Source organism: Artibeus jamaicensis, unplaced genomic scaffold (genome assembly GCF_021234435.1).
Source record: "Artibeus jamaicensis isolate MK-2021 breed Jamaican fruit bat unplaced genomic scaffold, CSHL_Jam_final scaffold_847, whole genome shotgun sequence".
NCBI lineage: Eukaryota > Metazoa > Chordata > Mammalia > Chiroptera > Phyllostomidae > Artibeus > Artibeus jamaicensis.
The window spans coordinates 16,651,783-16,677,500 of NW_026522057.1; the positions used below are offsets into that span (position 1 = coordinate 16,651,783).

Genomic DNA, 25,718 nt, shown 5'->3' on the forward strand with positions numbered 1-25,718 from the left:
TTCCCAGCCGGGGTACATGCCTGGGTTGTGGGCTGGATCCCCCGGCTGGGAGCACGCAAGAGGCACCCCATCAATGTTTCTCTACCTCTTTCTCCCTTCCACTCTCTCTAAAAAATATATCTTAAAAAAAATTCTATCTTAGACATGTTCTATTCCAGATGCCCTTTAGACATCCAGATGGAGTTATTGAGCTGGACACAGGGGTCTAGGTCAAGGGTGTGTGACTGGAAAGACATGCGACACATCAGAAAAAAAAGATGACATTTATAAACTCAAGGACTACATGTAGGGAAAGCCACCAGGAACAAGGAAAAACCCCACCATTTCACATTTGAAAGGATGAGTAACTGTTACATGAATAAATGACTGGCTAGAACCAGAGATGGGACATGGGCTGACCTGCTCTCATCGGGACAGTGAGCAACAGCCGTCTCAGGAAGTGCATGTTCTGTGCTTTTCCGATACCACAAAACCAGAGTCATACAAAGACCCATGAAAACAGCTGCACACACGTGCAATTACCGATCACGGAGAGTCACCCTAGAACACCTTAGTTCGGGCCCTGCAGAAGCATCCTCATTAAGCTTTTGCCTAAGAAAACAACAAAAAAAGTAAGTTTTCCTGAAATTTAGACATGTAGGTACTTTCTCCCTCCTTTTTGCTTCAAATGCCAGAAATTAAAATCAAACGAGCTGCCCACGTGCCAACCTGCTCCCGGTCCCCGACTCCTGTACTTCCTTCACGTGTGTTGCTATCTTACCTCCTTCGATATTGTCAATGCCAAGTTCCCTCCAATTATTTTGCTTTGCTAATCTTACATGCAAAAGACTTGAGTGTGGATAGCCACACACTGAGCCACCCCCCCACCCTCGCTCCAGCCCGCCACCGCCCTGTACCCACTCCCTGGAACGTGCCGGGCCCCTCCTGCACCTGAGTGCGCAGCCGCTGCCACTGCCGCTGCCTGGAGCACCGCCAGCTGGCCCAGGCCTGGGCGGCCCGCCCTGCCCGTTACGGACCTTCCAACCGCACCATGCTCTTCCCACTCGGAGCACTTACCGTATGAATTATTAAGATAAAGATGGTAAGACAATTTCACCACCTTTTTATGTCCCCAGCCCAACCCCCACCCTGCCCAACGTGCCCAGGGTTATTGTCAGACTTCTAAGAAAGGCAGGTTTCCTGCAACATTGAGATGAGTAAGTTCAAGCGAATGGCCAACATTTTTAAATTTAGAAATTTATTCTGTTTAATCCACAAGCTTTACATAGCTTTAGTTTAAAAAAAAATCAACAACAACAAAAAAAACAGTGAAAACAAGACACCATTTCAAAAGTCTGGGCCCTTCCAGCCTTCCAAATACAAGAGCTCTGGAAATTGTGTATACTAATTGTAAGAATAAGACAATATTATGAATGGAACCATTTCTTAAAACAAAGTTTATGTAACTGAAGGATCCTTCCTCGGACTAGTTAATTGCCTTTACAAAAAAACACAACAGAACAGAATGAAATTCCAGTGTTCCAAATCAACTTGTACCCATCAGCACTCACCCACAGTGCCCCTGTCCCGGTAACAGCCTTTGCTGGCTGTCTCACCCCAGAGCTGGAATCCTGACTCATTTCAGCAGAGACTCCACAGGCAACGGGAAAGATCGTGGCATTAAACGTTAATTTATACTTTTGTGGTAGTTCATCAGTGGTCTTATTTCTGGGCAACTGCAAAACCATACAAGGTTGGAAGCATCATAACTTAGATGGGCGCTAAGACTCAAATGAGAAGTAAAGAAAAAAAAGGAGAAAAGGAAACCTCTGGGAATAGCCAGGGGCATTTAAACAAACCATAAAAATGCCAACAATATTTAAAGCCCCTTTTTTAAAAAGGGAACTTATTTTGGCTTAAAATATTTCACTCTAAATGAATTTATACCAGCTGTCAATGAAAGAATGTCACTAATACACTGTGGACACCTTTTGCAATGTAAATCCATGCCCTTTTTTTACATGGTGAACTTCAACCTAGCAATTATTACAACAAATGTTATAGTCTAAAGCTCAAACACAATTTAGCATTTTTGAAATTGGATTGAGTACAAACCAAATAAAATGTACATCGTAACAAACATTTCCACCTAAGACTGTGGGGACACTTGAGCCTTCCTCATTGATCTCAGGGCCTTTTCACGCAGGTGCTTTTCTAAGTCGTCAAGGTTGTCTTCAGCTTCACTTTCTGTCTCCTGGAAAAACCCGGAAAGGTCACAGAGTTAAGTCTGGACACACTATTAGGAGATACTAAGTACAGAGTAAAACCGAATTGTGGTGACAGCTGTACAATTTCATGAATATACTAAAACCCATCAAATCATATATTTTAAATGGGTAAATTATGTGGTATGTTAATTATATCTCAGAAAGGTTATTTTAAAAATACACATTAAGCTTTTTGGCAGCCATTCATATTCCTATCATTTGTCTTGGCAAATTTCTGTCCTTGGCAGGTCATCGAGAAACAGATCAAAAGAGTTAACAGCCAAGTAGCCAATTATTAAAGAAAATAAAAATAAAATTTAGCTATCCATATAAGCCACGGGACAGTGCCTGCCGCACCTTCCTGGGCTCTGGCTCCGCCTCAGGCTCCTCCTGTGCCGATGTGGTGGCGGGAGCAGCAGTGGCTGTGGGGGCTCCAGCGGCTGCAGCCGCTGCAGCCACAGCCTTTTCTTTCTTGTGTTTTTTGTGTTTCTTGTGCTTCTTATCCTTTTTGTGTTTCTTGTCCTTCTTTTTCTTCTTTTTCTTCCCGCCCCCTTCCTGGTCTGAATTCTAGAAATCCAGAAATATAAACAGCAATAAATCAATCATTAAAATTCTGTTCAATTCGACCTTTTCCATCCCCAAGGAAATGACTGAAGGGACTAATCTTGAGACTTCATCAGGCTTCAGGGGGAAAACGGCCCAAGGCCAGTCACCACCAAGAAAACTATTCCTAGAGATGGAAACCACACTAACAGTGAAGGTAACTGATTTTTTACATTCTCACCCCACCAACTGCACAGTGAACTGGGTTTCCCGACCGGAAGCTGGGACGTCCAGTCTCCAAGACTGTGGTGAGTCAGGGTGACCTCCAGATGCAGGGACAGTGGCAAGTACAACAGAAAGGGAGTCTCAGTGCTCAGACAGGCCTGAGCCGAATGGAACTTTGGTTCCTGAATCTACCAGGTTGGCCAAGAGGTTCATCTGTTTTTTTCCCTAAGATGGTTCAACAGCATTTAGTTGTCTTTAAGTTCACTGAGAACAGTTTTGTTAGATAGTATTGTGACAGCTATCATAATCAGTGTGCATTAAAAAAATTATCAAAATTGGTGAATTTTGTGCAGCCATTTTAATATTCAAGATGAAAGAAAATGCACAGCATTTTGGGCAATTATGCCTTATTATTTCAAGAAAGGTAAAAATGCAACTGAAATGCAAAAAAAGATCTGTGCGGTGTATGAAGAAGGTGCCGTGACTGATCAAATGTGTCAGAAGTGGTTTGCGGTTCGTGATGCAGATTTCTCGCAGGACGATGCCCCACAGCTGCACCACCAGCCGAAGTTGAAGGCGATCAAGATATTGATCGAGAACGATCAACGTTATGCTACACAGGAGATAGCTGACACACTCAAAATACACAAATCAATGAAGTTACTGGTGAAAATGAAAATACATGTCTTTTATTTTATGGGAAAAAAAAACCATGGACTTTTTGGCCAACCCGGTATTAACAATTTGACCTCAGATAATTCTGCTTGACTTTTTAAATGGCCCTTTGGTCAGTCTTAAACTGTGTGTGACAATCCTTGACAATGCTGCTGTGATGACCAAATGGGTGTATGCATTAATCACCCACAATACTAGCCTCACGCACAGCAAGTTTCAGTACAGCTATTAATAAATAGCTAGGTTGAAATAAATACATGCTGGTATCCTGCGTACTACCTGACCACTCCTATCTCTAGAATGGAGGTGGTCTGTTCTTCACTGCACATATGCCAAGTTTACACAGAGGGTAGGCCCTCCTATAACTGAATTTAGTCTACAATTCTTTAAGTTCACATTTGTAAGCAATTACTTAGAATTCCCCAATCCATCCAATTAGTTTGCACAATATAGTCAACTATGTTTAGATGGACACTTATATAATACGAAAACCTGTCCAATATCAGATTAATGGTTCACAAAAGGTACAGAAGATTTAAACCCCAATACTTTAGTACTCCAATGATATTTAAACTTGACAATGTAAAAAACACAAGTGTTGTTCTTATGTAGCTTGCCAAAGACAAGACTGTATGAAACAATAAAGTACCTTCCATTCCATCTAATACTTCACAGATTGCGAGGTTCATTTTTGATTACGGAAACAGTGTATGGCTGATCCTTAACAATGCAGGGATCAGAGGCTGCCAACCTGCTGTGAAGTAAAAACTCCAAATAACTTTCGACTCCCCCCAGATTTAATCACGGCCATCCCTCAATATCCATTTGGGACTGGTTCCCAAATTCTGAGGACACCAAAATCCATGGGTGCTCATGTCTCTCAAATAAAGTGCCATAGAACCAGCCCTCTGCACCCATGGATTCCAACCTGTTTTCGATCCACACTGTTGGCTGAATTTGAAGATGGGAAACCAGGGGATATACATGGTCAACTGTATATTTATTGAAAAAAATACATGTTCACTGGACCTGCATAATGCAAGGGTCAACTGTATTTCCATTGTAGAAAGAACAAGAACAGTAAAGTGCAATAAGGAAAATTAAAATCACTCATTACTCCCTAATACATAACCCACTACCAAACATTCTGGTATCTTCTTTGGGACACATACTTTTTTTTAACAAAACATGAATCGCATTACTATGGACACAAGCCAAGATCAAAAGTTTGATTTGTGTGATCTTAATTAGGTATCCCCAAATGTGTGAAACACTTAGGAGAAATATTAAGGCATATTTCCCCTAGATAACAGAACCATGGGCAATATTTTCTTTCATTTTTTTCTAGATTTTTCCCATACAGCCCAATCTCAACCACCTGGATCCTGGAGTTTGACATGATTAGATCACAACCTGGCAGGTGGCCAGAGCATTAAGCACGAACTGCTGACGCAACCGCGCCACTCCACGCGTGCCTCCTCGAAGTCCACCTGAACCACAGAAAGTGATGCTCCTCTGAGCCACCAAAGACAGGAACTTTTCTCTGCTTTCAGGTAACCACGTACAATTATAAAGGATGCCCAAAACAGGGCAGGCACATACCCTCACCGGTGATGGGCTCGGAGTCGGGCTCTTAGCCTTTTTGACTGGTACCGCTGGTGACCAATTGGTAGAGGGTGACTGAGACTGCACAGGAGATGGAGGTGCTGGGGGTTTCTTAGCTGCTGGCTCAGGAGATCCCGAGACAGATCGGGAGGATGAGACCCTCCTTACAGACTGAGGGCTTGGGGAGGCAGCTCTAGACAAGGGGGAAATGAAACAAAATGTTTAGTACCAGGAGATCTTTGCTAAGAGAAAATAACCAACTACCATTATCCAACTAAATAACAAACTTTAAATATTGTACAACGCTTATTTTGCTAGTTGACTATATTAACTAAAATCTGCATCATCTAAGTCTCCTGGAGAATAGTTCAAGACTCACAACCTTCCTTTCATTCTGTTAATGATTCTTTCTGTATGAAACTAGCAAAGCCAATCCCATGTATTTCATTTAAGACTGCTTTTTATCAGTCTTCACAGACATGCAAGAACTATTCTGTTATCACTTCAGGTTACAGTTAGAAGCATACCCTCAATAAAGCTGATACCCCAAAAAGCAGGTAAGATCCTATGGCATTTAGTTTATGCCATAAGGAACTATAGCTCTGTAAACAGAAAAGGCTCTCTGCATAGTAACTAGAATATGCCTTAGAAGTTTGTATTCACAGCTTAGTCCTTCTGTAATTTCTTAGTAAAGGGATGGGGTAGGGGAGGGAGAAAAAGCTTTGAAACACAAGGAGAGCTAGGTAAGCTAGTGTTCTTAACCAAAGAGCATAAAATATTTTTACTTCTTTGTCTTTTTGGGTTCCGGAGTCCTGGAGACTCTCCTAATGGGCCTGGTACTCGGAGACGGGGACTGCCTTCTTTGGGGTGACGGTGATGGTCCTCTTCGAACAGGGGGAGGACTTGAGGAGGTCTGCGGGGCTCGAGGCCGCGGTGAGGGCGAATGCCGTTTGTTTGGCTGGGGGGACCGAGCCTCCCGGGTGGATCGGCTCGGGGAAGGCCCTTTCCTGTGTTTCGATGACAATGAAGGGGAACGTCTCTTGGTGGCTGGGGAACTTCTTTGTTTGGGAGGTGGAGAATGGGAGACCCGACGCTTTGGTGGTGGAGTTGGCGATGCCCTTCGTTTAGGAGGGGGTGGGGGAGAAGCCGTTCTTCTCTTCGGAGGCGGAGAAGGAGAGTATCTCCTCTGTATTGGAGGAGAGTATCTTCTTGGGGAAGGTGAGCGCCGACGTGGGGGAGGAGAAGGAGTCCTAGGAAAAATATGCATCATTACACGGAGAGGTCCAACAAGATAAGGAAGCGGCGCACAAAGAAAACCAACCAGCACACACAGCTACACGGGCACACCTCGGGCACACGGCAGTCATGTCAGGTCACGGCATTAAAGCAAACATTTCACTAAACCAAGTCAAATGTAGCATTCTTTTCTACAGAACAGTGTATGTCCATTAATTTGAAAATATTTTACTGCTGAAAAATGCTATCACCTGAGCCGTCTCTTTGCTGGTGGAGGATCTTGACTTGGTGTTGATAAAAATGTAGTATTTGAAAGTGCAATAAAATGAGGTGTACTTGCCTGTAATGGACTAGCACCAGGCAAAGGGAGTATATTTCTAAGTGGAAATGCTATACCTTTATCCTCATTTAAGTAAAAATATTACTTAATAAACTTCTCTGTGTCATAAATGACTATGAAATAGGATATTCTGGTTAACAGAGAAACCTGCAGTTTCATAATGAATTCCAATTTGTCAAAAGCCGTTTAAATGCAATCCAAATGAAATCAATTTAAAGGTGTTTTTTTGGAGGAGAGAATATTGCACTGCTTTAAGAAGACTGAACATTCTTTGTCATCACATAATAACTGGATCATTACACCAGCAGGACTCTACTTGGTTGATGTACGAACTTTCCTACGTGGCTCCCTAAGTTGCTGTTTGGACTCTTACTGTCCAGAGTTCACTGCACAAGCTTTAAAAAGTATCTCTACCCCCTGCAAAGAGAGACTTGCATTTTCTGTCTCAAAAGACCATTTTTTCACCCTGGGTGCTGTGGCTCAGTGGATTAAGGGCCAGCCTTCAAACCAACATGTCACCGGTTCGATTCCTAGTCAGGGCACAGGCCTGGGTAGCAGGCCAGGTCACCAGTTGGCAGCGTGTAAGAGGCAACCCATCGATATCTCTTACACACCAATGTTTCTCTCCCTTCCCCTCTATAAACAAGTAACATCCTTTAAAAAAAAAAAAAAAAAAGGACCATTTTTTTCAATGAAAGTTCACTGCTAGGCAGAATGTGAATGCCCAGAATGTGAAACCCCTGTGGAAGTCTAACCTGGCCTTTCTCATAATGCTGAATTCCTACATAACACTCACTTGCCTCTTAGGAATTAGACCTAACGATTACACATTCAGGTCCAACTACCATTGGCTCTTGAAATGTCCAGGCCTTGAGCTCAAAATATTTTCCAGTCCAGACAAAGAATGAAGTTCCATTCTGCCGTTGAGCAATTTTAGTAACAATGAATCTCTACTTTGCCTGAAAAATGGGAACAATACCACCTACCAAGCAAGGTCATCTTGAAGATGAAGACAAAGCACATGAACACCTAGCACTGTACCTGGCACATGACAGGTATGCAAGAGTGGTAGTAGCCGTTATACTGCTTGGTGATGCCATTACAAATGTTCCCTGAACTTTTATTTTTGAAATCATTTTAGATTTAGAGAAAAGCTGCAATAACAATGAAGATTTGCCACTTATATAGCCACAGAAAAATGAACGGAACCAGAATCAACCTCAGTACTAACAGAACTAACTAAAATAGTACTATCACCCATTTTCCACTTATGTCCTTTTTTTCTGTTCCAAATTCCAAAAATCAGAATCCTATATTGCAATTAGTTGCCATGTGTCCTAAAAGTTTCTGATTTGTAACTGTTACTCTTTCATAACTGACATTTTTTAAGAGTATTAGTCAGTTCCTTTGAAGACTGATCTTCAAACTGGAGTTGCCTGGTATTTCCTAATAATCACTCCAAGGTTCTACATAATTGGTAAGGATACTACAGAGGTATCTAAAAGTTATGTGACACCAATGTGTATTACCAAGAATGTTGATTCCTTAGTTAAGACAAGTGTGTGCTGAGAGTTCTTAATACAGGATGAGGCAAAAATAGGTTTACAGTTTTGATTAAGTGAAACACAGAGTTTACTCTTGCATTATGAACTATTATATTGTTTTGTCAAAACTGTAAACTACTTTTGTCCTGTCCCAAACTTTTCCCTTTGTAATCACCAAGTGGTGTTTCCATCTTTGTACTTAGTATCTTGACTGGTACGATTCAGACAGCATCAAGTTCAACTACTGAGAGTGGACATTTCAATAATTTACTATATTCACAACCATTTTCGCCCCCACACCCGCCCAGCACCACTAATCCACTGCACAGATTCCTGTGTTAGAATTTTTCACATAAATGGAATCACGCAATAGACGTGATTTGTGGTTTGTGAATGGCTGAGCGATGCCACTCTGAAAGATACTTCAGTCGTGAAGATTCGAAGTCGCTCCAATGAACCCAACATGCACATCTGATCACGCACCTCCGCCGTGGGGGTGGGGTGGGGGACCTCCGCCGCCGAGGAGGTGGAGCAGGAGAAGGAGAGCGTCGCCTTCTGGTGGGTGGAGGGGAGGGACTTCTCCTCCGTCTACCACTAAACCAAAGAAGAATTATAGTTGATTGAGTTAGCAGCATTTATAACTAAGTAATCCAGACGACACCATTTCAATCATTGTTAACCCAACGTGCAACAACTATTCCTCTATCCCTCAGAACAGTGCTTTACAAACCACAGGTCAAGACTATCAGTTAAGACCCTGGGTATGAGCCAGCATTTTTTTAAAAGTAGAAAATCAGATTGTTACTTATACTAAGGGTATATATTTTTATGAAGTTTGTTTCAGTATATAAATATGGAGTTTGGGTCACGGTACAACGTACGCTTAACGTTAGGAAGCAAGTCTGAAAACATTGTGTCTGAGCATTGCCTTGAAACCGGCACATGCACCGCAATCACCTAGGAAACCCATCTGAGCTCTGCATTCGTCAGCTCTGGGCTACGGTCTAGCCAGTATCATTATGAAGAGGCTCGCAGGTGATTCTCCAATTCCTTATTAGGAACAACTGAATATCCTAACACAGGTATTTTAAATTCTAAAGTCACCAGTGGCTTAAGGCCCCAAATCTGGGTGTCAGAGCTCCAAATTCTTGATTTTTAAAATGTATTCCCACTGTTCCTGAGTTGCACACTATTAACTAAAAACACTGTCCCAAAGACAAGGACCAAAGCTGTCTGAGCACTAAGCTATCACTGGGACCGATTTGGGTTAAAGTGCAGATAAGGTCACACACATCTTAATTCTGAGTTTACCAACACACAACCGACCTAGAAAGCACACCTGGAGTGTACGAATGTATCAACTAGACTAACGGACAGACACCTTCCTACAGACACATTAAAACATACACTAAGCCAGTTTGCCACCTTTTGGGGAAATTTATGTACACAAAGTAGTCAAATAATGTAATTAATTTTAATTTCTTGCCCAGGAGAGTACTGGTGCTTCCTGTGAATCTGAAAATATTTTCTCAAGTTTACTGGTCTTGGTGTCCCTTTAAAACTAAGGAGAGCTCTGTTAAACAGAGCAGGGAAATTCCTGAAATCATTACTAAATTAAATTTTCAACTTGTATTTGTTTATGCCTCATGGGGACTAAGACTTCACTTTGAATAGATTTAAAATATAAACTACAAGAGGCAATGATAACAGATTAGCTTTAGATGAATGAAATGAAGATGTCAAACTATTGATTAACAAAAAGGACACCTAAAGGAAGAAGAGAAACAGGTTGACTACAGTATTGTTTCAAGGGATAATGAAGATTTCAAATGAAAGAAAACATTTGGGTTTTAAGTTAAAAAGAAAAGCAAAGGTTTACATTCATAAACTTTGAGGATGAGGTAAGCCAGTATGTTATCAGTAGGTATAATAGCATGAGACTATTGCTCTTGTGCATGTGGCTTCTCTTTAAAAATACTCTCCCGATTTGTTTATAAAACTTTAAATGAAATAGAAAGTCATTAAAAATTGAACTTAGGTTAGAGTCTGTTATGAAACACTAATTAATAACCTGAGATATATACTGTGCCTGTTTCATTTAGAAAATAACTGAAGGCCAGCAATGACCTTCAGTGTCTTGTTTCTATGTAAGACAATAACTGAAAAGAGAATAAGAATCAATAAAACCCCGACCAAAGTAGCACAACTCAAGGAACTGCCGGAAAAACCTGACAATCACTTTTCAGGGACCTGGAGTCTTCATAGCACTTGGTTCTGTGATCTGAAGGCTACAGTTTCTTAACTGATCCGGGTAAGGCACACATTTCAGGGGTTAAAAATAAATAAATTTAAAAAGGGCCCGGGCTGTTATCCCTGCCTCAGAACAATCTCACTTCACTAGCCACCCTGGTAACAGAGACAGGTCACAGAGGTGACAACCACCTAAGGCAGCATCAGCTACACTGAGTATGATCAATATACTTCGTGTCCTGTAGGTTAAGGAGTGTTCCAATCGCAAAGACAAGCGTTTAAGAGCATGAAAAATACATTTTTCAATGTTTAAACAAAACAAAAATATCCTGGGACAAGGCAATAAACCTAAACACTCATTTCACTGTAGTGAGAATCTTTTTCCAGTAAAGAAAATAGTTTCGTAATTTGGGGGGTGGGAGAAAGGGAAGAAATCTTACTACTAAATTGATTCTGTAATTTTTCATCTACTGTACTAGCAATTTCATAGAAGCCGGAGATAATTATAGCTAGAAACTAACACCTAAATTTATCTTTTTTTTTAGACTTTCAATTTTTTATTGACGAGTAATAGTTACTTCCACGGTACAAATGCACTGCTTAGCTGCACCACGAACATTGCTGACTGTTTCCAAAGAAAACAGCTTCCAAAGAAGCTGTCCAAGAAAACACTTTACTAATGAGACTACCTAAAATAGAACAGCTTCCAAAACAGAGCCAAAAATAAGAACAGGATAGTTTTAGGAAGACCAAATACTTAGAAATTTAGTGGCAGCTAAACCCCCAAAACAAAAGACCAGTGAAGACCGTGTAATGTACATCATTGAAGATCCATGACCCTGAAAGGTTCACTTCACTACTCCAGGGCCTGTTTTTTTTCCTCCTTTTTTTAAATTCAGAAGACAGGCTTAACCTAAAGCTGTCTAGGCTTGGGTCACACAGATACCAATAATCAGAAAGGTTAAACGAAGATGTGCAAACCTAACTTCCTACCACAGGAAACACTGAAAAGGGGCCGAAGCCTTACACTCCTTTCCACTTTCTGAGTCTCTCCACGGTTCTTCTTGCCTCCCCTAATATCACCACAAAGTCCTTCCCCACTAACTCTGGGTGCTATTACTACAGATTTTATAACTGTACAAAAACCTAACTTCAAATAACATTCTAAAATGAATAGTGTACAATTCTATCACTGATTTGATATGTAAAGACATATAATTAAACTAAAACAACCGAGGACTTTCTCTACCCTCTGTACACCTAGGAATTGGATAGGGTCACCTAAACAGGAAATTAGGTCACTAGAACTCTGACATGTAGCCCTGAGTTACAAAGTAGTGTCTAACCAACCTTTTAGTCATTGGCGATTGCCATCGCTTTCCCATCTGCATCCTGAGAGCAGTGGAGAAAAACAAACGTCAAGAATTCCATTCACCAAATTATTTACTTCAATGGCGTTAAGTATCATTAATGGAAATATATATTTTAAACATTCAAAGATGTTCAGGAATTAATGCTACGATTTAACTGGTATTCTTTCAATCATGCCCACATACCACATGGTAATACAAAACTCCCAAAGTTCTCATTAATTAGCTAATAACCACCAAACAAAGCAACCCCCGCCCCCCCAAAACAAAATGTGCGCATGCCCATCTGTCCTTGAAATTAAGGAGTTAGACAAATTCTGAAATAAGCCCACAGCTCATCTCGTAAGTTAGGACATCTCATCACTACAAAACAGCAGCGAGGACTACTGACGAACAGCCATTACCGAGGGGAAGCCTCTTTCTGGCGCTTCCGAGGTGACGGAGAGGCACTCCGGGAAGGGGAATGTCTCCGCCGCCTGCCCACCTCCCCGTTCTTCACGTGGGACCTCTTGGGTCGCTCGTCTTCTGAGGAAGAGGAGGAGCCAGAATCTATAATCACACAAACAAAATATTAAGCAGGCCTGTGCTTGAAAGAGTGTCCACGCTTTCTGAACCAAAGTGGGTGGAGCGTCCAAATGAGCGAGGCCACCAAGGTAAGCAGGCGTGCACGCAAACCACCACCTCCAACAGAGGCAACACTGGTCAGTGTCTACTCAGTGATGTGAAAACTGATTATAAACAAATACACATAACCATTATTATTACATAAGTAGGTTATAGAAATCATTTCCACAGCACAATTCACAGAGACCCAATGACTTTTAAGAATCTAGTGATTTTCCTAAAAACCAAGTACAGCTTAAAAAGCACTCAATTACTTGACTGTTATTACTGTAAGCACTTTAAAGGCTATGGAAAATCTTATCAGGGTTTGAATAACTGGCTTCCGTGTCCCTGGCATTTATTAAGCAAATACATATGTGAGACAGACACTTCCCTACAGGCCTGGTAGAGAACATCTAAGACTGCAAAGAGGAAAACTTCAATTGTTGGCACATGACTTCTTTAACTTAAAATAACTGACCACTGTTCTCCAAATACTAAAAAATAAATTTAAAACAAATTTCCAAGTACCAAAAACACCCAAAATCAATGAGCATTTACAAACCCTTCCATGATTAACCTCACCTTGAAAAGTACTGCAAAAGGTGTGTAACTTTTAACTAACTCAATGCCACTGTGGGATGCTTTGGTTTCCATTTTATAAATGGGGGAGGGAAAAAAAATAGTGTCCAGACTCAGCCACAAATGCCAACTGAGCTAATAAAGTTAGAACATCTGGTTTAAAAATCAAGTTTCTATGCACATACTCTAACCCAAAATTTTCATTTTTTATTGTTTTACAGATATTTTTACATAGTACACAAAAGAGCCAGAAACAACCCAAATGTACAAATAGGCAATTGGTTCCCTAAATTATAAAATATTGTTACAATAAAGAAGTATGGGCCCTGGCTGGTGTGGCTGAGTGGACTGGGTGCTGGCCTGCAAACCGAAGGGTCTCTTGTTCAGTTCCCAGTCAGGGCACAGGCCTGGGTTGCAGGCCAGGTCCCCACTAGGGGGTTTGTGAGATGCAACCACACATTCATATTTCTCTCCTCTCTTTCTCCCTCTTCCTGCCCCCCAAATGTAAATAAATAAAAAAAAATTTTTTAAAGTATGGTAGCAAAAACTAAAACAACAAAAAAGGTAAAAAAAAGTACAGTAAATCTTCAAGAACAGTGAAAGATGTCTAGATACATTACATTAAGAAGGCAGGCAACATAACTTACAATTTGAACTTGTGTGGGCTTTTTTCTTTTTTCATTAGATTTTATTTATTTATTTTTAGAGATGGGGCAAGGGAGAAAGAGGAAAAGAAGCACCAACATGTGGATACCTTTTGTGCAGCCCCCACTGGGGACCTGGCCCACAACCCGGGCATGTGCCCTGACTGGGAATCAAACCAGCGACCCTTTGGTTTGCAGGCCGATACTCAATCCACTGAACCACACTAGTCAGGGCAGGTTTTCTTCTTTTTAAACCTAAGATGCTTACAAGTATACAGAAAATGTCTGAATGTTCCTGGCCAGGTTGCTCAGTTGGTTAGAGTTGTCCCCCAAGGTTACGCGTTTTGATTCCTGGTCAAGGCACATACGAGAATCAGCCAATGAATGTATAACTAAGTAAAGCAACCAAATCGATGTTTCTTTCTCTCTCCCTCCATTAAAAAAATTTTCTGAATAAAGCTTTGGGAAATATGACAGGAGGCTGGGAAAAGAATGATACTTTTCTAATTTCATCTGCCCTCCCTTTTTTATTGCTGCACTCTGAAGATCGATACTTTATTTCTATGTAGGCACATATTTCTCCTAAATTACTCACTACACTGATAGGTAGGCACATCTCCAGTACTTTTTGTTAGAAAATGCAGGTAGAAAAAACGTAGTCAGTGCCCATACCGGATGAAGACTGCTGGTTCTGTCGTCTGTACTGGCGTCTCTGCTGCACGGAGTCTGCTGCGGCCGTTTTGCCACCTTTGTCTTCTTCTGAAAGACGGACGCGTTTAGAAAGTGTTTCTTTAGTGATGCTTACAGAAAATGTAACGTATTTGAATTGGGAAACGGCCTCTCAAACTTATATCTGGTTGGGTCAAACAGTGCAACTACCACATATATATGCGTGTGTGTGTGTACAGTTCTTTTTACAAAGAAGAAGCATAAAATATCAACTTAAACCATCACCGCCAAATATAATAAAAATAAACTTATTCAGGCATTTGCTACAACAGGTTAGGATAAGTGCCAAGCACTTTATAAACATTATTTCAGTTAGTTAACAAAAACCTAAAGAACAAGACTATTATCCACATTTCAGATATGACAAAAATGAGGCTAAGATAAATTAAGTAATTAAACAAAAAGCAGTCGGGTAGTTGGAGCCTGGGGTTCACACCGGGTTGGTCTGGCTTCAGTCCTGGCTCTTAACCACTAAGCCACGGCCTGTAATTAATCTTTAACCAGAGGGTCTGACCAAATGTGCAGGCGGGTCTAGTTTAGCTTCAAACAAACACACACAGAACTTACCTGATTCAGACAACTCTACTTTTCTAGGCTTGGGTGCTGGTGAAGGGGATTCTCTTTTCTCAGTACCTTTATGTTTTGTCACTGAAGAGTATGGCAAACAAATATACAAAAACAAAAACAAAAAACCCACTTACAAGAAGAAAACAAAACAAAGCTTCACAAGACATTTTAACAAAATAAAAATAGGTGCAACTATTTTCATAAAGAATTTATAGAGAATTACAAAATTCTGTAAGGCCTTTTTGTCATCATCTGAGTTGTACCTAAAGTAGAAGAATTTTTAAATGCTGAATGAAAAGTCTCAAAAAGTTCTCTAATGATTTAGAATCTAGAGATCCACCCGAGAGAAACAACAGTTAAGAGAAACTGGGAGCCATCCCCGAGTAGAGCAAGTCTAAAGCTGCCGTGTACAAACTTCAGCTCAGCAGGCCTCTGCTGTCCCACAACGTCCAACAGTCTGCGGAGGCCTCCTCAGCATGAAAGCTTTCAGAAATACTCACTATGGGTAGGTGAAGAAGACAGATGATAAATAAGTAAGAAATTAGATCTGCTGAAATATTCAGAGAAACATATATGGTCTAGAGAGGAGGAATGAACCAGCCACCCAAAAGGCCGCTCACTCATTATGTAGAGCACAGCCTTCACAATAGCACAAGGGATCTCAACTACCTATTCAAAAAGCAGACCTTCACAATGGTAAAAATAATGAAAAACTAAGGCTGGAAGAATCTTTCCAAAGCTTAGAGGAAGAAAAGAAGAAAAAAGCAGCAGCTCTGAAATACACCTGAGGCAGCAGGAGAGCTGGAGTTATAAATGATCTAACTTCTCTTTTCACAATTGAATGGAAAATCATGACGGCTATGTTAAGTACTGTTGCTAATAACACTCCCCCTGCCCCTCCATTTTATAAAAGGAGAGACCTGAGGTTTAAAAAGAAGTGACTTCAAAGTCACACATAATTTAAGTGAAATAGGATCTGACCCCAACACTATTTCTAGGGTATAGGTTTTCATTTCCAACAATTACTAATTGTGTCTATTAATTGCTTCAACTGAAGTGGCTCAATGGATTGAGCACCGGCCTGCAAACTGAAAGGTCACCAATTCAATTCCCAGTGAGGGCACATGCCTGGTTTGCAGGCCAGGTCCCCAGTAGGGGGCGTGTGAGAGGCAACTAATCCATGTATCTCTAGCACATGGATGTTTCTCTCCCTTTCTCCCTCCCCTCTAAAAATAAATTAAAAATAAATTAGAAAAAAGAGGACAATATGATTCCCCTCAGGATCTTTACAATTGTTTTAAGTCATTAAAGCAATTACCTGAGATGTTTGATGTAGAATGTATATACATTTCATTTAATAGACCCTTATATTCAGAAGCTTACATAGGCTTATTCAAGGGGTATTATTAACTTAAAAGAAGTAGCAATCTAAAACAGCAATCTCATCTTTGCTAAAGGAGTCAAACTTGAGAATTCACCACTGTAAACAGCCAGAATTTTAGCCCTGGCCAGGTAAGCTCACCTGATTCTAGTACAGTCCTAATCCTCCCAAGGTTGCAGAGTTTGATCCCTGGTCAGGGCACATACAAGACTCAACCAATGAATACATAAATAAGTAGAACAACAATGTTTCTTCCCCTTACCTCCACTTCCTATCTCTCTCTGAAATCAATATGCCATTAAACAAGTATCCATTATACACCCCTACTCTAGTTCAAGGACTAGTTGAATCACATCATTATTAATGTAATGTTTCATTGAGGTTTGTTTGCCTAGGTAAGACTTTACCCATCCGAATGTTTTTATTTTTTGTATTCAAGTGCAAAATCATTGTAGCATGAAGTCAGAAATCTTCAAAATCAACAGGAAAACCAGTATTTTAAATTTATTTTCAATAGTCCTACAAATTATTAATCTCCCAGACTTGCCCAAAGGATCACTTATAAAGTCACTGGGACTGGAATTAGTAAAATCATTGAGTATCCTCAAGTATAATTTATACGGCTAAACTGACCTAAACTCAAAACTACCACTACAGGTATAGATGCTCTGTAAACATGCTTCATTCACTATCCTGCTGATTTCAAAGCATTACTAAGATAATACCAATTTAACTATGACATGCCATCAATTACAAAATGCTTCCTAAGGTCCCTTTCCAAGTGAAAAATGCATATTACACTCCGAATAGTTTACCTCTTACATTCCCCCAAATACTCTTCTTGCCTGTCTGCCACTCCTTTTGCCCACTATCAACAACAGAACCTTTATTTAAAGCCCTGACTGGTGACTACTACATGAATTACAACAGTAAAGTCTATTGAATTCCAATGTCATTGCTCTTATTAGGCATGAAGACTACCAAAAAAAAAAAAAAAAGAGGAATTTCTGAATTTGTATTACCAGGCACAGAAGCTAAAGAGTTTCACCTGCTCTCCATTTCCTCCTCCAGAAATCAGAATAGGCATTTTGGAACAGGAAAGCTGGACCAAGTATTCATTTTGCAATGGGAATGAGAACATTCTAGTCCTGGCTGGTTGACCTTGACCAAATCCCTTAACCCGAGAACCTGTTTGTTGATGACAATCTCCAAAGTTGTTTCTAGCTCTGAAATTTCATCACAGATGGCCGGGATCATTTCACTATAAACAATATTTAGCTTCCGTGGTCACAGGGCAGCCTCTGGCTAACTGATCGCACTGCATTTCTTTGGCTGGGTTTTGTTCGCACATGGAGAGATCGACCCCCGAAGCCATGGGAACAGCACTCATTCTTCCTGTGTCCCCCACCCACCATGGCCTATCTCCACTGTGACTTGTTTCTGAAAAGCAGCCAACAAGCAGCCCGTTTCCTCCAACAAGACATCAAAACACAAGCAGTTCATACCTATGCAGAAACTTCAAAAGGTTTACTAATTCTTAACAATTAACCTATTTTAACATCGATTCAGTCCTTCTGTCCAAGTACATTTATTACCCTTTGGCTATACAATGCGACAGAAAAACCGTTAACTGGATGTGTTTTTGCAAAGCGGCAAGTGACAGCATTCACAATATTTTTTTCACTAGAAGAGTTTTCTGGCTCCAGATAAAGGAAAGAAAATATTCAGAAGTCCCAACACTTCATAGGAAAGAAAAAACAGGCCAGGTCAGGACAACAGCACCAGACTTGGACACGGCGACTAGAAACTATGGACAGACTGAAATTTCCCCAATCTTGAACAGAAAGTAACTCGGGACATGAGGGTATGAAAAGTTAAGTGATCCTAAGACGGCCCCCATACTTAGATTAAACCTGAACCTGGAAGACCTAAAGGCTTCTTTCTTCTTATCCAGTTCCCTGTCTAGGTCTACAAAGCTAATTCAAGAAAAATGACCATGTAATATTTATGTAACATCAAGTTAACCTGTTAAAATTCAGAAATAATCCGTATATACTATCTATACATTATACAATCTATATGGGAATTAATAGATTCCCATTATCCCCCTTTCGGTCTGATAGCTTATCTTCCATACCTCGCTGTAACAGAGCTCAAAAGGTGTAAAGCACAATTTCTGGATATCGACACAGTGCCAGGCTGGTGGGGAAAGGGAGATGAAGCAGTAGAATGCTTATTAAAAATCCCTAACACATTAAATTCATTAAAATATAGTCAAAATTTTGCCTGTCCCCATTCTGTTTTGTGTCTCACCTGAAAACTTAAATGTGATCAGACCAACTGTGTGATGCTCCTTAAAATTCAATTATTGTAGCAGCTTTTGAGACACGCCCCCTCCCTCACTACTCACTTCTTAGGCTCTTTCTCATTCTGCCCTTAAGCACCAGAGGCCCGATTCTGCTCAGACAGATCCCACAGTGTATCTGATACTAAAGGAAGCCACCCCAACAAACCTTCACTCAGACTAACACAGCTAGTACCTGCTTGCCTGGCAGGACCACACAGATCGCAAACCCCTCAAAATCAGTCTACAGGGGAAAGCAACAGCAACACTCAAGAACCCTGCCTCGATCCTAAATTTAAAAACAGATCAGCTACCACATCCCTCAGAGAGCACAGAGGGCCAAGAAAAGATTTAGTAAGTATATTAAGTTCTCAAACAAGATCAAACAAAAAAATCTTTGGGGGTAGGAAGGGGAGTCTTGCAGTAATATAATGAATGACCCCTACCACAACACGACTTTGGTAAGTTACCCAAATCAAACATCCTGACTGATAAATACATTTCTCTACCTACTCAACGCCAGGAGGTAAAAACAGCACACACATAAAGTCTATGTGAACAAATCCCAAGCACATAAAGCAGGAAAGAAAAGGGCTCCTTCTAAGCAATTCACAGAGAACATCAGGTACAAATGTTACTCAGCTACTTCGTACTTTGAAGAGAAGAGGGGGTGACCAACTACTGACTGAGCACTTTGTAGGCAACTGGAGAAAGAACATAATTGTTTCTATTTGTTTGATTTTTACCTTTACCTGAAGTTCTCCCTGGAGAGACAGAAACACGACTTTTTCGCGCGCGGTTTGACTGCTGGGGTGTTGGGGAGTGCCGAGTTTTCGGCGGAGGACTTGCTGGAGGTGATGGCCTGTGCCTTCGCCTGGGAGGACTCGCTGAAGGAGACAACCTACGCGTTTTTCGAGGGGGGCTGGATGTCCTCTTAGGAGGCTTCTTTGGCGGTGACCGGGAACGAGATGAAGATGATGATGAACTACTCCCAGACAAGGATGCTGATGAACGTCGTCTTCTGTGGAATAAATATTCACACTCAGTAACTGTGTATTTACAAAGAATGACCATCCAGGTATGTACAGTTTATGCAAAAATACAGCCATTTTTATCCAACTTTTGAGTTTATGTAGCTAAGCAGATAAATGAGTTTTTAAAAAATGGGAAACGAACCATAACCTAACATAGGAAACAGCTAGTTCGAGACTATAAAGAAATAAGTTATTCTGATAAATCGTGTTTCAGTTACCTTCCAGTTATAAAACACGTTGGGTGCTAACATAACTAACCAGTCTCTGTCTTCCTTGGGAATGATAATGTTCTGGGTTTGCACACAAAATTTCGGTGGCAGTGTTTTCTATTTAATAACACAATGTCAAGCAACCTTTACATTGAATTTTTAAAGAGATGTGTAAGATTAGAAATTCATTTAGCTACATAAACTTAGAAGCAGGGCCTCTCGAATTCTGCGGCAAAATTTGTGGTAAGTTCTGTTGCAATTATGTGTACCTGCAGAATTCACCTTTGGCAGAAGAATTCCTGAGAACCTGAAAAAAAGAAACCCTACCTTAAGTGTGAGATAAAAACTGCCTGAAAGGGAATCTTACACAATCTGCAAAATATTTTGATTGCTAAATGGCTCAGTAAGCACAATTAAAGCATGCCGCTTGCAAAAGTCCAATATTAAGAAATAGCTGTTTCCACTAATCTTGTACCGACACTGCTGCTACTACTTTACTTACTCCTAAGGAGAAACAGTAGGTTTTATAAGTGTGACAGATGAACTGACTGGTCTGATTTACATCGGTCTTATTCATCAGCAGTAACAGCAATTCTGTAATTTTAAGTTATAAAATGGTTCAATATACCTTGACAACTCTTCCCCACAGAAAAAATTATCTTTGAAAAGAAACCACGGAAATTCGGAAAAACCTCAGACTACAGAAAACAAACATTACGGAGCTTATTGTTCCAAGTTGATCTGGTTACCTGAAAAATAACCTTAAAAGACTCAAAATATTGATTTGAGAGAGAGAGAGAGAGAGAGAGAGAGAGAAAGAAACACACCAATTTCCTGTTCCACTTATTTGTGCATTCGTTGGTTGACTCCTGTATGTGTCCTGACCAGGGATCGAACCCACAACCCCAGAGCACCAGGACAATGCTCTAACCAACTGAGTCCCCTGGCCAGGGTTGGGTAATTTTTAACTTTGTTATTTCTATTTGAATTGTTTATAATTCATAACTTATAATTTATAAGTACTCATTTCTATAATGAAAAAAATTTAAATATGAAAGTATAATTCACAAGTGGATTACTTTAACACTGGTAAAAAGCAGCTCACTGGCTCTGCCCTCACCTACTTTTTCAGCAGCCAGTGGTAACTAAATATCAGTAAGATGGTGAATTTCTTCTCTACTTCCCAACACTCCGCTGCCATTATTTTTCTTTGCAAATAACAGCCTTTACACTCAAGTGAGAGGGTCTTTGGAAGGCATCATCTGCTCCTCACGAGTTTTCTTCCAGGGGACACGGACACTGACACAAACACGTGCCTAAAACAACGTATGGTGCATTCTCACACCTGACACTTCCGGACGGAAAGAAGAAACGGAAACTCACCGTCTCACTGGAGATCGGCTCCTTCTGTGCCTTGGTGGAGGAGGCATTCGTCTTGGTGGAGTTCTTCTTCGAGGAGATGGCCGCCTTCTCGGGCTTGGCCGCCTTCTAGGTGAGTATGATCTGCCATAACAAACAAAATTAGAGCCTGAATAAATCAGGAACATGGAATGTATTGCTTGACACAGTTTTCTCAACAGCTATGTTAAAAAAGAAAAATGGATTTCAAGGGATACAATTCCATTTATATAGAGATTTGATGGTGTACAGAAAGTGTCCTCAAATTCTCTGTTAAATCCAACTGTTAAATCCAAAGAATAACACTCTATGAAGTGTCTTCTACTGCTTTGAAACTAGTTATCACCCTGGCTGGTGTGGCTCAGTGGACTGAGTGCTGACTGCTAACCAAAGGGTCACCAGTTTGATTCCCAGTCAGGGCACAGGCCTGGGTTGTGAGCCAGGTGCCCAGTAGGGGGCGTGTGAGAGGCAACCACACATTGATGCTTCTCTTCCTCTCTTCTCCCCCCACCAGCTCCGTCTCTATAAACAAACAAACAAACAAACAAACAAATCTTAAAGGGGGTGGGGGAGAGAAAAGAAACTAGTTACCTACTTCTGTCTGGGAAAGCAGCAGGTAAGACCTAAGCTCTATGCAGGTCTTACAGCCACAACTCACCGTGATCTGGACCTATGGCGCCGTCTAGGCCGAGTATGAGAAGGTGAGCGAGAACGTGTCCGGGATCTTGATTTGGAACGTGACCGAGACCTTGGTCGGATCTTCTCCTTTTCCTTTTCTTTTTTGGAATTTTTCTCTGGAGAAGGATCTTTAGGCTCTGGTATGGGTTCAGGCTTGGGAACTTTCAGAATGTCGCTGTGGGGGAAAAGGGAAAAAAAAGCTTATTTCCCCCCTCTTCTGCTCAGACTCCTGTGTCATAATTCAATGAATAAAGTTATTTTTCCTTTTAAAAAGTTTTCAAAATCTATGAAGACTTCTCCTGAGCTCTAAAAGATCAGTGAAATCCAGTGACAGCAACTAACAGTTCTAACTACACACATTTTTCTTCAAGTGCACGGCTGTTCATACTATTGAGGGAGGCAGCAAGTTACAATCCATAAAACATCTGAAAGACTACAAACAGAATGCGGTGGTTTCCTTTGGGGCATCTTACTTATAACCTTCTACACAATTTGAACTTAGTAGCCCAAAACTGTGACATTTATAAATGAATTTTTATGTACTTGCCTAGTAGAAGTGGCCTCTTGTACTGAAGGTTCTTTTATTTTCGCTGATGATTCTGGGAGCTCTGGAGTTTTTTCCTTCTTTTCTGGAGCAGGGGAAGGACTCCGGCTCTTGGTTCTGTGACGGGGAGATCGAGAATGACTGCGCTTTCTCTCTCTCCTGACAGGGGAAGATCGTCTTCTAGGGGAAGGAGATCTGGATTTGCGTCTAGGATGAAAGCAATTTTTTTCAGGTTTTCGAATAATGTGGATTGGGCGGGGGGGGGGGGGGGGGAGGAGGGTAAAGGCATAAGTGAGGGTTAATCTCTTTAATTACACCATTAAGTTTCCTATGGAAATAAGATATTTCACCACAGTTACCTAATAGGGAAAGAGCCCAGAGAAAACCAGAAAGATAAGCAAACCAATGGAAACATTGTATAATGGAAGAAGCATTGACCCAAAACTCTAGATGTTCGTTCTTAATCAGTTCCCGAGATGAGGAGATCAAAGACCAATTTTTCAGAGGGAGATGATGCTTAAAAGTATAGCTGACTCTTGAACAATGTATGGAGTTAGGGGCATCAACACTCCATGCAGTTGAAAATCCTCATGTAACTTTTAACTCCCTAGAACCTATTGATAGCCTACTTGACCAGAGCCTTACCAATCACACAATTAACAAATATTTTAAATGTTTTGTGTATTGTATACTCTAAAATCACAATGGAACTTAAAAAAATCAGCAGGGAGAGAAAATATATTTACAGCATTTATTGAAAAAAATCTACACAAGTGGACCTGCATGGATCAAACCCATGTGGTACGAGGGTCAGCTGTGAAGAGACGTCCCCAGTAAACTCAAACCCAACAAAACAAAGTTGAGATGCAAACAGATTCCACCAGATTCATCAGGAAGAGCCTAGGTATTCCAGAAAAATGACCAGTGCAATTAAAGCAACGTGCTCTCCAGAACAGAAGAGAAATAGATCAATCTTGCATAAGACTGGTATTTTTTTTAAAGAAACCCCCCCTTTCCTTTTCAATGTCTCCCCAGCCCTACTGCTGTACTGCTGAAGTACAGCAGTAGACCTGGTTCACCAGTAAGTAGTTACCACTACCATTCATGCTCAACTCTAGAAATACAGGACCCACCCAGCACAAGTAACACCTTTTCTATTTCAAAATCATAAGCATGTAATTCTGTAACATAACAATCAAGCACATTATATGACATTTTAGGTGACGTGTTCAAAAACTATAAATTATTACACCCATATTATTACCCTACCAACCACTCCAGCAGGCCTTCTGCCAGACCCTGTAGTACTGCTTCCTTGATAAGTAGGTTTTAATATCAAATATATAACGGAAAAGGACAAAGAAATTACCTCCTTCCTTTACTAATGCCAGCAGATTGCTGAAATAACAGAACCCTAAAAAGTAAAAGCCTAACAGAATTCTCACCTTTTACCACAAATATAGAAGCTGAATCCTGGCTTTAAATATGGAAACCTAACCACAGTCTCAGTGGAAGGAAGAAGAAAACAAATAAATGATCTGTTTTGGGTTCAGTACAACCATCTAAGGAAAGCAGAATAAGAAATTAGAAAAGTATAATATGAAGAGCTAATGGACACAGATTTCTAATAAATAAGGAAATGTAAGGAAAGAGGTGGATAAACATTAAAAATGACTAAATGCTACATGGAATCTAAAGCAATACAGGTAAGAAGTCTAATTTTTTTTAAATTTAATTTATTTATTTTTAGAGAGGGAGGGAGGGAGGGAGGAGGAGAGGGAGGGAAACATAGATATGTGATAGATGCATCAATAGGTTGCCTCTTGCACGCCCCCAACTGGGGACACCTGGCCTGCACCCCAGGCATGTGCCCTGACTGGGAACTGAACTGGAGACTCTTTGCCTTGCAGGCTGGCACTCAATCTATGGAGCCACACCAAGGATTAAGATTTGAATCATTCACCAAGATTTTAGAGACAAGTATAGTCGAATTATCTGTCTCAAGCACCAGATAAAATATTTTAATCCAGAGGCAAACAACAGCTCACCACAGAAAGTGTTGGCTGGGAGAAATCCCCCAACAGTACAGCTAGCTTCCTTAGTAACTGTCTCACTTCCTACAACAGAACACCTCAATACCTAAAGCACTGCACAACGTAAGGTACGCATTCATTGTACTGTACCTTCGTGGGCTTCGAGACCTCTCCCTTTTTTCTCTGCTGCTTTCTTTTTCCTCCTTATCCCTCTTATCTTTGTCTTCATCTTGCTTTTTCATAGATGCCAACTTTTCTTGTTCGATCTGCAAAGAACATGTTTTCCAAGTAAACAGAACTGAGTATCTGAGATCAACAAGCAAATTAAAGAAGACTTTGCACATCCGGCAACCACCAATGCTATTACCGTCACTCCATCGGCCTCTGCTTTTCATCAAAACCATTCCTTCTTCATTCACTACAGGCACACATCCAGACTGGTACTAAATAAATGCTTCCTGACAATGAATCTCTGAATTAAAAGGGGTGGATGTTTCTAAAAGTTTATTTTTAAAAATCCTTTTCACATTCATCCTAATGTTCCTTTTTATTTAAGATGCACTGCCTATATGGTGAGCCTGTACTTACCTTTCACACTGTCATTATGGTTTTTTAAAATTTAAATTACCCGAGTCTTGGTAAAAGACATTCTAAACTCAGTGTCTGGGTTGGAAGGGAACAACTGGAGAACCAAAACTGAACATTCAAACACATTCCGGCAAAGCAAATCGGCACGCTGATGGCAGCTGGGTCGTGTGAAATTTAAAGTGGCTCAGCAGACGCTCCTGTCTCAAATCGACAGTACACAATAGAAAAGGCTCTTACCTGTCTCTGTTTTATTTCTTCTTTCTTCAGTTCTAGGAAAGCAGAAGGAATTCCAGCGATGTTTTCTTGAGCACTTAAGAGCAGGGGCCACAGTTCTCCCATAAATTCTCTAG

General features: G+C 40.7%; 1 protein-coding gene across 14 annotated transcripts in view; it reads right to left on the reverse strand.

Moving 5' to 3' along the window:
- Window positions 1–1,220: 1,220 nt before the first annotated feature.
- The window catches only part of SRRM1 (serine and arginine repetitive matrix 1), a 30,268-nt gene continuing 5,770 nt past the window's right edge, over window positions 1,221–25,718 (reverse strand). For 2 of the 14 annotated variants that reach the window (XM_037135801.2, XM_037135815.2), the window contains 15 exons: window positions 25,606–25,718; window positions 24,931–25,046; window positions 22,751–22,954; window positions 22,184–22,378; window positions 21,511–21,630; window positions 19,631–19,905; window positions 15,160–15,240; window positions 14,536–14,622; window positions 12,439–12,583; window positions 12,015–12,056; window positions 8,898–9,008; window positions 6,080–6,544; window positions 5,292–5,487; window positions 2,604–2,813; window positions 1,221–2,233 (listed from right to left, as the gene is read on the reverse strand). The exon at window positions 25,606–25,718 is cut by the window's right edge and continues 58 nt beyond it. In XM_037135801.2, coding sequence (XP_036991696.2) covers window positions 2,129–2,233; window positions 2,604–2,813; window positions 5,292–5,487; window positions 6,080–6,544; window positions 8,898–9,008; window positions 12,015–12,056; window positions 12,439–12,583; window positions 14,536–14,622; window positions 15,160–15,240; window positions 19,631–19,905; window positions 21,511–21,630; window positions 22,184–22,378; window positions 22,751–22,954; window positions 24,931–25,046; window positions 25,606–25,718 — 2,465 coding nt within the window. In that variant the 3' untranslated portion in view covers window positions 1,221–2,128. The remainder of the gene's footprint in view (window positions 2,234–2,603; window positions 2,814–5,291; window positions 5,488–6,079; window positions 6,545–8,897; window positions 9,009–12,014; window positions 12,057–12,438; window positions 12,584–14,535; window positions 14,623–15,159; window positions 15,241–19,630; window positions 19,906–21,510; window positions 21,631–22,183; window positions 22,379–22,750; window positions 22,955–24,930; window positions 25,047–25,605) is intronic. The other 12 variants (XM_037135812.2, XM_037135811.2, XM_037135810.2 and 9 more) reach the window with 12 other exon arrangements.